The following is a 14,820-nucleotide window of genomic DNA, read 5'->3' on the forward strand; positions in this document are numbered from 1 at the left end:
AATTACAATGAGCAGATAAAAGGTCCAGAGTTTATTTCAAGTGTGCTATTTGCATTTGGAATCTGTTGCTGTCAACTCTCAAGATGAGATCCAAAGAGCTGTCACTATCAGTGAAGCAAGACAATTCAATAATCCGCAGCACTCGCCGGTAAATGATGAAAATAGTGGTGATTTATTCACTCAAGCAGCCAGTATACAGCGACGTTTCGACCTCAGTTGGTCTTTATCAAGCACTGCTTGATAAAGACCAACTGAGGTCGAAACGTCGCTGTATACTGGCTGCTTGAGTGAATAAATCGCCACTATTTTCATCATTTACCGGCGAGTGCTGCGGATTATTGAATTGTCTGGATGAGTTGGGACCCCCAGCCAGGATCCCTATCTGCGCGCACCATTTGGCTTGTAAGCCATTTTCTGGTCAGTACCCAAATGAGTGGGATGAGTAGTGCTGCCAACCCCTGAATTCTCTATCAGTGAAGCAAGCCATCATTAGGCTGAAAAAACAAAACAACCCCTCAGAGAGAGCAAAAACATTAAGCGTGGCCAAAACAACGGTTTGGAACATTCTTAAAAAGAAGGAGCTCAGCACCACCAAAAGACCCGGAACACCACGGAAAACAACTGTGGCGGATGACCGAAGAATTCTTTCCCTGGTGAAGAAAACACCCTTCACAACAGTTGGCCAGATCAAGAACACTCTCCAGGAGGTAGGTGTATGTGTGTCAAAGTCAACAATCAAGAGAAGACTTCACCAGAATGAATACAGAGGGTTCACCACAAGATGTAAACCATTGGTGAGCCTCAAAAACAGGAAGGCCAGATTAGAGTTTGCCAAACAACATCTAAAAAAGCCTTCACAGTTCTGGAACAACATCCTATGGACAGATGAGACCAAGATCAACTTGTACCAGAGGGATGGGAAGAGAAGAGTATGGAGAAGGAAAGAACTGCTCATGATCCTAAGCATACCACCTCATCAGTGAAGCATGGTGGTGGTAGTGTCATGGCGTGGGCATGTATGACTGCCAATGGAACTGGTTCTCTTGTATTTATTGATGATGTGACTGCTGACAAAAGCAGCAGGATGAATTCTGAAGTGTTTCGGGCAATATTATCTGCTCATATTCAGCCAAATGCTTCAGAACTCATTGGACGGCGCTTCACAGTGCAGATGGACAATGACCCAAAGCATACTGCAAAAGCAACCAAAGAGTTTAAGGGAAAGAAGTGGAATGTTATGCAATGGCCAAGTCAATCACCTGACCTGAATCCGATTGGGCATGCATTTCACTTGCTGAAGACAAAACTGAAGGGAAAATGCCCCAAGAACAAGCAGGAACTGAAGACAGTTGCAGTAGAGGCCTGGCAGAGCATCACCAGGGATGAAACCCAGCGTCTGGTGATGTCTATGCGTTCCAGACTTCAGGCTGTAATTGACTGCAAAGGATTTGCAACCAAGTATTAAAAAGTGAAAATTTGATTTATGATTATTATTCTGTCCCATTACTTTTGGTCCCTTAACAAGTGGGAGGCACATATGCAAACTGTTGTAATTCCTACACCGTTCACCTGATTTGGATGTAAATACCCTCAAATTAAAGCTGACAGTCTGCAGGTAAAGCACATCTTGTTCGTTTCATTTCAAATCCATTGTGGTGGTGTATAGAGCCGAAAATGTTAGAATTGTGTCGATGTCCCAATATTTATGGACCTGACTGTATATCAATCTGCCCAGCTCCACCAGATCAGACACCATATTTAACAGACCATTTTTTTCTTAACTGCATACAACTGCAAAGGTAAAGTTTAGGCTACTTTCACACACGCGTTTTGGGCGGATCCAGATTTGGGCGGATCTGCAAAAACTGATCCGTTACAATAATACAACTGTATGATTCCGTCATGAACTCCATTGAAAGTCAATGAGAGACGGGTCAGTTTTCTATTGTGCCCGATTGTGTCAAAGAAAACGGATCCGTCCCCATTGACTTACATTGTGTGCCAGGACAGATCCGTTTGGCTCAGTTTCATCAGACGGACACCAAAACCCTGCAGGCAATGTTTTGATGTCCACCTCCAGAGCGGAATGGAGACTGATCGGAGGCAAACTGATGCATTCTGAGCGGATCCTTTTCCATTCAGAATACATTAGGGCAAAACTGATCCGTTTTGGACCGCTTGTGAGAGCCCTGAACGGATCTCACCAACCGAAAGCCAAAACGCCAGTGTGAAAGTAGCCTTAAATGTGAGGATATTCAAGATTACCCGAAATTTCATAGGCATTCTTGTGATTTTCATTGTCTTCTAGCTTTGTAATGCAAGTTCCAGTAAGTGGAAGTTTCCCCTGAGGAAAAAAAAAACACAATAGTGATAAAGTGTGAGCTCACTGTGCACACTGTGCATAACATGAATGAGGGATTTTAAATTACGGCAATTTCCAAGTATAAAATTCTGACCATTCTAGGAATGGGGTTGGCCGCATGGAAGACCCTTCGATCTCCTCTACAGAATTCCAAGCACTGGCCGTGCACTATTTCACAGAAAACTGAATCCAAAGCTCATTTGCTGAATGAAATCTACTGTTGCCTCTAAGGAGTCATTCTGCATGTGTGGCTCTCTCTATACATTGCTACGGGTCCTATAGCATTTGTAACCATTCAATGGGTGAGGTCATAGATGGCAGGTATGTGTTTCAGTGATGGAAATCCCGGAGGTATATTGCGACCAATGATGTTAGATCCGGGATTTAGGATTGACTGAAGAGTTTGGGTGAGAAGGTCCATCTCGGGTGTTACCACCTCACACACGTAGTAAGCTAACTTAAAAGACACGCTGCCAGAGTGTGTGCGTGTTGGTCTGGGAGGGAGACCTATGGAAATAAACCTCTTGGCAGAGAGGAATCGCTAAGAAAAACCTACAAGCTGGTGAGAAGATTGAACAAAACACGGTGATACATTCTATGAACTGCCATTTTTGATTGCGGAAGCCAGCCTGTACCGTTTTTTGTTTGCTGTGTGCCCAATAAACCCTGGGAAAAAGAGACTGAATGGTCCCGTCTCACACATTGAACATAAAGGGCTGTGCACAGAAGCGGGCAAGAAGATTCTGGTCTTAAAAAGTGCCACTTTCCAAAAACTTGAGATATCATAGCAACACCTCATAGGTTTTAAATAAATAAAACAAACAGTCTCTGGTACGTTGCCTTTTTCGGCGTCGCAGGTCCCAATCGTGAAGTGGGTACAGTTCACATAAATCGCAATCCTTTTCCAGCTGGACCGCGCTGCTCCAGAAGGCAGGAAAACCACCACTTCAGACTCCTTCCAATAATCTGTGGATATCGGGAAGCAAACGGCCACAGAAAACAGCAGAGTCTCCACTCATCCGCCTCTGTCAGACACCAAAGGATAACCACAATAGTGAAATACCATCACATAAACGGAATAACCGTATTTATTATACTCCCAAAAGTGAATAGAATACAAGCAGTATAAAATGACATACACCCGACCCGGGTTTCGCTTTGAAAAGGTTCGTCAGGGGCAAGCTTTTCAAAGCGAAACCCGGGTCGGGTGTATGTCATTTTATACTGCTTGTATTCTATTCACTTTTGGGAGTATAATAAATACGGTTATTCCGTTTATGTGATGGTATTTCACTATTGTGGTTATCCTTTGGTTTCTGACAGAGGCGGATGAGTGGAGACTCTGCTGTTTTCTGTGGCCGTTTGCTTCCCTATATCCACGGATTATTGGAAGGAGTCTGAAGTGGTGGTTTTCCTGCCTTCTGGAGCAGCGCGGTCCAACTGGAAAAAGGTCCTAAGTTTTGATCAGTGAAGGTCTCAGACACACCGACCAATCTCCAGAATGAGGCAAGAGAAGAGCTCACGCTCTCTCCTCAGGGGACAGGCTCAGGAGAAAGTCTAGGAGCCCGTCCTGATTCAGTCTCCTGCATCAAGGGGAGAGGGCACTTCTCTTCTTGTTCTAGTGTTCGTGGGGGTTTCAGCACCTGCGGAAAGGTCAGGATTAGGGCACTGAGTGAACTTGTGTTTTCAAGTTTGGCGTATGGAAGAATTCCGCTAATTCTAATGGAATCCATTAAGGAATTCTTAGATAACCCGAACCTTGTATGCCGAATTTGAAAACACAAGTTCGCTCAACACTAGTCGGGATGGAACAAGTTATACAACTTCTATGGGACTGCTGCAGATAGCAGAGTGCTGTATCAGGGCTCCAGATGGCGACCAAAATGGTCGCCAATGCGACTTAGAATTTACAAATGGCGACAAGACTTTTTAGTCTTGTCGCCATTTGCGACTAGACCCGCCGCCGCAGCTCTGCTCAATACAGCGGCGGGGCACAGGAGATGATGATAGTTCTCAGCAGCGCAGGAGGAGTCTCTCCCTCCCCCCTGTGCTGCCGCCCCCGCCGCTGCCAATAAGAAGAGAGACGGGAGGAGGAGGAGGGGAGGGGAGGGGCTGTGGCCACTGCGCCACCAATGAAGAAAACTGAGCTGTAATACAAATACAGGAGGCGGGTGTCGGAATCAAATAGCCGGCACCCGACCTATGTGACAGGGAGCTGCGATCTGCTGCAGTTGAGTTAACCCTTCAGGTGCGGTACCTGAGGGGTTAATTGTAGCTGATCGCAGCTCCCTGTCACAGAGGTCGGGTGCCGGCTATTTGATTCCGGCACCCGCCTCCTGTATTTGTATAAGAAACGTTGGTGGCACAGTGTGCCCGTGCCCCCCCCCCCCAGTGGGAAGTGCCAATGAGGGTTAAAAATAATAAAAGAAAATTAACTCACCTCCTCCAGTTGATAGCGTAGCAGCCGGTCTCCTGTTATTACTTCTTTCTTCAGGACCTGTGGTGACGTCACTGAGCTCCTCACATGGCCCATTACCATGGTGATGTATCATGTGAGGAGCTCAGTGACGTCACCACAGGTCCTGAAGAAAGAAGTAAGAACAGGAGACCGGCTGCTACGCTATCAACTGGAGGAGGTGAGTTAATTATTTTTTTATTTTTTAACCCTCATTGGCACTGCCCACTGCACCACCAATGTTTATTATATTGGGGGGGGGGGGGGGCGCACTGCGCCACCAATGTTTATACTGGGGTGATGGGGGGGCGCACTGCGCCACCAATGTTTATACTGGGGTGATGGGGGGGCGCACTGCGCCACCAATGTTTATACTGGGGTGATGGGGGGGCGCACTGCGCCACCAATGTTTATACTGGGGTGATGGGGGGGCGCACTGCGCCACCAATGTTTATACTGGGGTGATGGGGGGGCGCACTGCGCCACCAATGTTTATACTGGGGTGATGGGGGGGCGCACTGCGCCACCAATGTTTATACTGGGGTGATGGGGGGGCGCACTGCGCCACCAATGTTTATACTGGGGTGATGGGGGGGCGCACTGCGCCACCAATGTTTATACTGGGGTGATGGGGGGGGCGCACTGCGCCACCAATGTTTATACTGGGGTGATGGGGGGGCGCACTGCGCCACCAATGTTTATACTGGGGTGATGGGGGGGCGCACTGCGCCACCAATGTTTATTATATTGACCTTCTACTATACATTCTGTATTCAGAATGCTATTATTTTCCCTTATAACCATGTTATAAGGGAAAATAACACAGTGAATAGACTGTCACCTAGGAACCATGCGTGAAAATCGCACCGCATCCGGACTTGCTTGCGATTTTCACACAGCCCCATTAACTTCTATGGGGCCTGCGTTGCGTGAAAAACGCACAACAGAGCATGCTGCGATTTTCACGCAACGCACAAGTGATGTGTGAAAATCACCGCTCATGTGCACAGCCCAAATAGAAGTGAATGGGTCCGGATTTAGTGCGGGTGCATTCCGGTATTTTGAATGCTGGATCCGGCACTAATACATTCCTATGGGGAAAAATGGTGCATCCGGCATTCAGGCAAGTCTTCATTTTTTTTCGCCGGAGATAAAACCGTAGCATGCTGTGGTTTTATCTTTTGCCTGATCAGTCAAAATGACTGAACTGAAGACGTCCTGATGCAAACTGAACGGATTACTCTCCATTCAGAATGCATTAGGATATACCTGATGCGTTCTTTTCTGGTATAGAGCCCCCGTGACGGAACTCAATGCCGGAAATGAAAAACGCTAGTGTGAAAGTACTTTAAAATATTAAGTTTAAATCCCCCCTTTCCCTATTTTACATATAAAATATATAAACAATAAATAAACATAATTACATAGCGCTGTCCAAACTATTAAATTATTAAAAAATATCTCCTATGTGGTGAGCATTCGCCATTTTTTAGTCACCTTGTCACCCCAAAAAATAGCATAGGACTGTTCTATTATGGGCCGAATGTTTCATAAAATGCGAAATGCACGCAGCTTTTTTTTTTTTTGGGGTTTTTTTTTGCGCGGTATTGAGTATCGCAATACTTTTTTATGGTGACGAAAGCGAATCAAAATTTTGGTTTCAAAACAACCCTACGCCGATCTGATCGGCGTAGCGTTGTCACGATACCAAAGTTTTGATTCAGTTTCGATTTGGCGACTAAAAATTTGATTTGGCTCCTAAATTTTTCAGTTCAGGAGCCAATGGCTACTAGGTATTTTTTTTAGTCTGGAGCACTGTGTATTTTGCTATATTCGGCAGTCCCATAGAGATGAATGGAGCAAGGGTGCAAATGGTGAACCAGGGCTCCATTCAAACAGGGGGCAAGGGTCCAATGATTGATGGAGGTCCCAGTGATGAAACCCTCACAGATCTAACAGTTACTCCTCTGTGGATAGAGGATAATTTGTTCTAATCGGAATACCCCTTTAAATTGAATAAGGAACAACAGAGAACAGGAGGTAGCAAATAAATCAAAGTATATATAAAAAAAAAAAACAAAAAAAAAACCATACCAATGGATTTACCTGATAAATAAAGCCACTCATCCTTGGACTTGCAGAAAGCATTAATAATGCATTGGGAAAGAGCAGCAGATATCTCTCATTCTTTTCCTTTGGAGATGAAAGCACATTATCAGTTAGCACATTGACCATGACTATAACATCACAACAGGTGTCAGCAGTAAGATACACACCGGGCTATTACTAATTCAACGGGTTATTAAAGCAATTTATCTTATGACCCTCGAAAGCGCTTAGCTACTTAGGGTACTTTCACACTTGCGTTGTTGGATTCCGGCAGGCAGTTCCATCGCCGGAACTGCCTGACAGATCCAGAAATCCTTATGCAAACGGATACCATTTGTAGACGGATCTGGATGCGGTTCCGTATCACAAATGCATTGCAATACCGGATCCGTCTCTCTGGTGTCATCCGGAAAAACTGATCCAGTATTTATTTTTTTCACATTTTTAAAAAAGGTCTGCGCATAGGCAAACCAGAAAACCGGAACACTTGGTGCCGGATCCGGCATTAATGTATTTCAACGGAAAATAATGCAGGATCCGGCATGTGTTCCGGAATTTTGGCCGAAGAAAAGCATGCTGCAGTATTTTCTCCGGCCAAATACCGTAGGAGTGACTGAACAGAAGACATCCTGATGCATCCTGAACGGATTGCTCTCCATTCAGAATGCATTAGGATAAAACTGATCAGTTTTTTTTCCTGTATTTAGCCCCTAGGACGGAACGCAATACCGGAAAAGTTTAATGCTAGTGTGAAAGTACCATTACCTATGCACTCGAACTCCATTCCAGCACAGCGTCCATTCACCACTGCTTCCAGTAACCTGTGGACCAGAAGTGTTACATTCATCCATTGTCACGTGCGTCACTGAGGCCAGTGACTGGCTGCAGCAATGCACGTGACCACCGATGGGACTTCATAGTACCAATTCACAGGGACTGGAAGTAGCAGGGGCGCTCCCTTCGGAACTGGAACAGAGTGCCAGTGAATAGTAAGTGGCTTTTTTATTCTTTATGCTAAGCACTTTTGGGGCCATAAGTAATATTGATTTGGGGGCCGGATAACCGCTTTAATATGCGCCTTCATCAAACACGTTTCATGGGCTACAATCCAGGTTTACAGTATAAAAAAAGGGGGCCATAAGCGCTGTCAGCGTCCTCTTTAGCTTTCATCATCTGCGCTCTGCTTTTCAAGCATATGCGATAAGGATGCTTCTGAAGGGTTTCATACTCCATACACTCAAAAAACAAAGCTAATGAGTAAAGGTTTAGTTGACCTTTATACCATATTGTAGTCCTTTTCCATAAACACTTGTGTGTCACAGGATCCTTCCCTCGCAGCAATGCTTCAATGAAAAATATTGTCTATAACACAAACCAATTATTTCACTTTATAAAAAGAATAAAACCAGGATAAGATGATAAGTGCATGGAAATTTGCTCCACTGGTCCTAACAGACTGAAGACTTGCGATAATATTTTCCTCCCTGAGAAGTGACTTAATGTTATGATGACAGTGGTCAAGCAGCTAGTATGGGGAATTATACTGTAGATGCAACAATACAAACACAACATTTGGAAAACTTCGAGAACTTGTCACATTGAATATGGTGTCTGAGCTGAAGACAACATGTTATAGAGCAGGTTATAGTGTTATGGGAAAATATTCTGTATAAATTGTAATCTACACATTTCTATCTGTGCTCACTCTGGGCTTTGGCGTGAAGGAGGCGGTCCTATCAGTGATTGACAGCCTGCCCTCTATGGCTGTGTCTACAGATATAGCTGTCAATCACTGATAGGACCGCCTCCTGGACTTCAAAGCCCAGAACGAGCAGGAAATCAAATGAATGAAATACAAATTTTACTGAATCTTTTCCCACAAAATTATACATCAGTCTGCTCAGCTCCTCCTGCTCTATAGCATGCTGCCTGCAGATTATTTAGAATTTTTATGGTGACAGGTTCCCTTTGAACATGGAAAGACATTTTGATCACTGCAGATCTACCGAAATGTATGACCCTCCAACAAGCAGGATAGTGAACAACACTGAATGCTGGTTAGCTTGTAGCAAACCCAAGTAAGACCAGCTTAACACATGTGGGACGCCCGCAAGCAAAGAGGTGAGACGTCACACATCCAGTTCTCAGAGGAACAATAGAATCAAGAAGTCAAGCCCTTATCCAAATTATCCGGGATGAAAAGCACTTGCCTCACTTCCTGCACACTGTATCATTACTTGGGACATATATAGAACTGAACCCAGTGTCTTAATGTCGTCGCCCTCCCAGCCACGGATGGCCTCATTTAGAATCTGCAATTCCAATTCCTTTCGTTTTCTCACTTCTTGACATTGAGCCTGCAAACAAAATACAAAATAAAAAAAAATAACATTTTTGATTAGATTTTAATGGCAACAACCATATATTTATACACAAGAAACATAATCCATGTTGCACTTCAGGCTTGAGCATCAAGAGGTTTCTGAATTCTAGGATCTATTTTAACCAAACTCGATTGCAGTGCCCATCGTAGGAGTGTTTCTATCCTCCTGAAGTGTCCACCTGGGGTTTTATCAGGACTATTTCCCAAAATAAATCTCAGTACATTTAATGGATGCCCCAAAGTGGCATCCGTCACAGATCAGCACCCATGTTAAAAAAATAAAAGCACACATACATAAAAACAGGTCTTATAAACGTGATTACCGAAAGGTTCTTGAAAGCAGTCATGGACTTCTGGATATCTGGCCTATCTGGGTGATAGTCCTGCAAAAACAAACAATCTGCTAAAAGAAAGCGCATATATTTTTTGCCTTATGTCCTGAATAGAATAGCGCTGCATGCTGTACTATTCTGACTGTCAAAGAGTAACAGAAACTTAAAAGGGATTCTGTCACCTCGTTTTTGGTTATAGAGATGCGGACATGCACAGCTAGATCGCCGCTAGAATGTCTGCAATATACCAGTCCTATAGGGCTGTGTCATTTTATTGTGTTTAAAAAATGATTTTATAGATCTGTAAATGAGCCTGAAAAGGAGCCCAAGGGGCTGCACTAACCTTCTTGGAGCCCATCTCCCCCCCTTCCCCCCCCTGTGAAGGAGCCCAGTACCGCCTGCGTCCTCCGAATATCCTCCTTGCTCACAGTTAGATCGCCGTAATCTTGCAATGAGCGAGCTCTCGCATACGAAATTATGGCGATCTGACTTTCTGAGCTAGGAGGAGATTCGGAGGACGCAGGCGGTGCTGGGCTCCTTCACAAAGGGGGGGATGGGCTCCAAGAACCAAGAAGGTTAGTACAGCCCCTTGGGCTCCTTACCAGGCTCATTTACATATCTATAAAATCATTTTTTAAACACAATAAAACCACACAGCCCTATAGGACAGGTATATTGCGGACATGCTAGCGGCGATCTAACCGTGCATGTCCGCAGCTCTATAGGCTAAAACGAGGTGACAGAATCCCTTTAAGGCTACCTGCACGGCTGTCATGCTGAAATTCCACACAATTCTGTGCGTTTTCGCACCAAATCCGCACGTGTTACTTGCTGTTCCTTGGTGCGGATTTGACGAGATTTAGCTGCAGATCTCACCCTTGCATTGAAAAGGGTGAAATCTGCACTAAAGGAGCGCATAAAGAATTGACAAGCTGCGGATTTCAAATTTCCGCATGGAACGAAAAAGCAAAGTCTACATGAGAATCTCATACACTTTGCCGTATTACGCTGTGGTTTTTTCACATGAGAATCCATGCGGAAAAACAGTGAGTGATCCGCACCGTGGTCAGGCCAAATTCCCTGCTGGTCCTATCTGTATGCAGGAGCACAGCAATGTGTCATCCACAGTGATTGATCTGCCACAGCAGGAAACTGTAGTCCCTGTTGTGATATCAGCATGGCTAAAAGATCACTGCGACAGGAAACTATTTGTCTTCGTAGTTACGTGACACTGAGATGACATCACTATGGCCCAGTGTGAACACAGGTAAAGATAACGGAAATGGATTCTGTCACCAGAATTAACCCTATTAAACTAGCCGACATTAGCGATGTGCTAATGTCAGCTAACCCTAACTAGCCTAATGTCAGCTAACCCTAACAAGGCTCTGTTCTCCCCCCCTCTGGCCACGCCTTGCTACACTAGATTGACAGGGCCAGACAGCCTTCACCTCCAACTGCCGGCCATGGGCACAGGGGAAATCTCGCACAGTTCAGTATTTTGCGCAGGCAGGATGCCGGCGAGCGCCCTTCACTCACTGCGCCGAATACTGAATGGGACGGCGCAGGCGCGAGATTTACGAGGCAGATAGGGCCGGCAGTAGGAGACAAACGCTGCCTGGCCCTGTCAATCTAGTGTAGCAGGGCGAGGCCAGAGGTGGGAGAACAGAGCCCCTTCTGCACCTAGAGGCTAATTAGCATATTATAAAAGTTATATTTCTGGAGTAACCGGGGCATAGATAAAAGTAGGAATAGGCTAGTTAGGTTCAGCTGACCATTAGCACATCACTAATGTCAGCTAGCTTATTAGGGTTAAATCTGGTGACAGAAACCCTTGAACAAAGCCTGTAAATCATAGCTCTAGAAATGATCGAAACCCATCACAATTCTTGCTATAAATGTCAGGACTCAAAATAGACAACTTGCCTCCCATACCTTAACAGAAACCAACCTTCCTGTATTCATATGGATGTGGATAACTTCGTATCAACATTTTTACAATTTGCTTTAATTAAGAATTCTTAACCATTTATTTTCTGCAGCTTGCATGTGTTCTCATACATTGCAGGCTGCTCAGTCTCATCAAGGGTACATTCACACGACCGTATTTTTGGCGGAACGGGTGCGGACCCATTCATTTCAATGGGGCCGCAAAAGATGCGGACAGCACACAATGTGCTGTCCGCATCAGTAGATACGTTCTGCCGCCCCGCAAAAAAGATAGAGCATGTCCTATTCTTGTCGGCATTCGCGGACAAGAATAGGCATTTCTATCATAGGGCCGGCTACAATCACACGGCCGGTATCCGTGTTTTGCGGATCCGCAATTTGCAGACCGCAAAACACATACGGTCGTGTGAATGTAGCCTTAGAGTGAAGTTCTGTCAGATGACCTCTAGGAAGGATCTTTTAATCTTACATAAAAAAGATGTCAGCTTAAAGGCTATGTACACCTTTGGAGGCAGTTTTTGTTTATGATTGCATTGTACTCATTCTGTCAGAAAGGGTTAACACTACAGTTTTCTAACTGTGTGACTGGTACTTTCACTTTCTAATGACCCTTATCGCTAAACTACTAAGAGGTTATAAACACTTATTTAAGCATCATTCTGTCTATAAGGTCAGAGAGCAGAGATAAAAAGTCCATCTACTCCCCAGATGACGGAAAAACAACAACAAAAATCAACAGGAAGCTACTAGAGCATCTCAGCTATGTACGCAAAAAAGACTCCATATTTTTAATAAAGACCAATTGAAAAAAGATTTTTAGCTCAAAATAAGTACAATGCAATAATAATAAAAAATTGTCTCTAAAAAGGTTTATTCATGAGAGCAGAGATGAGGGCTACCTATAAGTGGTCACAGAGCTCATCGGACAGATCCGCCTGTACTGTTCGAGAATACACACAGGCCGTAAAAACAAAGGGCTGACAACTTTTCATTAAAACCATTTGATGCAAAGATGTCCATAGCCTTTGATTTAACTTCGTACATATAAAAAGCATTATTTTCCTTTCTATGGGACAGGAATCTGACACATTGCACATGTATATGAAAGGCACAGTAACCAGTAGGCAATCCATTATCTTTGTCTAGTAGTCCATTCCTTGAACATGGGCAACCATTAGCTAGTCCCAGCAAAACGTATTCTTATGCCAAGCCATGCCACCATATCTTAGACAGGTCAGATCCCCATAACCGGTACTACAGACTAATGTCTGCATATTAATGCACACCAGCCAAATGCTAGGTCTGTCATCACCACCGAAGAATAGATCACTTACAGACATGAGAGTCTATAGCTTTTTTAATCACAGTACATCCCTTACTTGTATTCATAGACAGGGTAAAGCCTCATTTACACGCCAGTGTTCGGTCAGTGATTTCCATCAGTGATTTGGAGCAAAAACCAGGAGTAGAGCTACACAGACATAAGGTATAAGGCTACATACACACGACCGTACGTGTTTTGCGGTCCACAAATTGCGTAACCGAAAAAAAAAAAGAAGTAGAAGAAGACGACATCCGTATGCCATCAGTTTTTTTTTTTGTCGGATCCATTGTAACAATGCCTAAAACGGACAAGAATAGGACATCTTCTATTTTTTTTTGCGGGGCTACGGAACTGACATCGTGTGCTGTCCGCATTTTTTGCGGACCCATTGAAAATGAATGGTTCTGCATCCTATCAGAAAAAAAAAAAAAAAACGGAATGGACACTGAAACAAACAACGTTTGTGTGCATGTAGCCTAAGGCCTCATGCACACGACCGTATTTTGTTTCCTTGTCCGTTCCGTTTTTTTATGTTGATAGGATGCGGACCCATTCATTTCAATGGGTCCACAAAAAATGTGGACAGCACACCGTGTGCTGTCTGCATCAGTATGTCCGTTCCGTAGCCCCGCAAAAAAAAAAATAGTACATGTCCTATTTTTTTCAAGTTTGCGAACAAGTATAGGCATTATTACAAAGGAACCTCAAAAAGAAAAACAGATGCCATAACGGACGTCATCCTTTTTTTTTTTTTTTTTTTGCGGATCGCAAAACACATACTGTCATGTGCATGAGGCCTAAGGGAAAGATCTGTACCTGTTCTGTGTTAAGACCCACTCCTGGTTTTGGCTCCCAACCACTGATGGAAATCACTGACCAAACCACTGACGTGTGAATGAGGCTTAAGCGTGGTGCATCCCAGATGCGGTCAAAAGCCTATAGTCTGTTCCATTTCCAAATGAATTGTTAACAACTGTGCAGTTTTAGGCAAACTGCAGGTCTGTAAGCAATGAGCAACCCAATAACACGTTATGCATTTGCAAACTACACGGACTTGGGGCTTTTGGACGCATCTTGCACATGGCTCGGCCGTACGGTGCCCAATTACGTACGGTGGGACAATTTACCGACCTTCTGCAAAGTAGGCAGAAATAGCAATATGTTCACTTGTGGAGCCTACACCCCTCCTCGAACATCCTGCTTTGCACACACTGCATTTAAAAGTGTTGTCTCATGTCAGTAAATGGCATTTATCGTGTACAGAAAGTGAATACAAGACACTAATGTATTGGGATTCTCCGTATATTGCCTCCTTTGCTGGCTTGATTCATTTTTACATCACATTATACATTTCTCGTTTCCATGGTTATGACCACCCTGAAATCAAGCAGCAGTGGCCGTGCTTGCACACTACATGAAAAAGTACCAGCCTATGCGCACTCCCACAGTCCTGGTCACCAAAGAGGCCGGCGCTACAAGCACAACCACCGCTGCTGGATTGCAGGGTGGTCATAACCCCTGGATATGAGCAATTTATAATGGGATAGAAAAATTAATCAAGCCAGCAAAGGAAGCAATATGGACAATCACAATGCATTAGTAAGTGTCTGGTATTAACTCACTCTACATGATAAATGCCATTTGCTGAAGTGAGACAACCCCTTTAAAATAGCTTTACCCAATACAACAATCATTTTTACAACTATTAATATTAAAGAATATACCGTGACTACAAGTAGTTAAATCCCATTCTGGCAGAAGCATGCTCACAGCCTTCATCATCCCCTGACACCTCTCGCAATGGCTCCGAATGAACACGCGGGCTCAGCGTCACAGGGACTTCTGCCCAAACCAACAGCCAATTCAAATAAACCAAGAAAGGTGCGAGCAATTCCAGGGATTTTT

At 44.3% G+C, this 14,820-nt stretch overlaps 1 protein-coding gene across 4 annotated transcripts in view; it reads right to left on the minus strand.

The window, feature by feature from the left end:
- Positions 1-14,820, minus strand: part of ARHGEF7 (Rho guanine nucleotide exchange factor 7) — a 157,902-nt gene that overhangs the window by 39,417 nt on the left and 103,665 nt on the right. For all 4 annotated transcript variants that reach the window (XM_040425215.1, XM_040425211.1, XM_040425212.1 and 1 more), the window contains 4 exons: positions 9,633-9,692; positions 9,137-9,283; positions 6,924-7,010; positions 2,266-2,344 (listed from right to left, as the gene is read on the minus strand). In XM_040425215.1, coding sequence (XP_040281149.1) covers positions 2,266-2,344; positions 6,924-7,010; positions 9,137-9,283; positions 9,633-9,692 — 373 coding nt within the window. The remainder of the gene's footprint in view (positions 1-2,265; positions 2,345-6,923; positions 7,011-9,136; positions 9,284-9,632; positions 9,693-14,820) is intronic.

The sequence above is a fragment of the Bufo bufo genome, chromosome 3 (assembly GCF_905171765.1).
Source record: "Bufo bufo chromosome 3, aBufBuf1.1, whole genome shotgun sequence".
Classification (NCBI taxonomy): domain Eukaryota; kingdom Metazoa; phylum Chordata; class Amphibia; order Anura; family Bufonidae; genus Bufo; species Bufo bufo.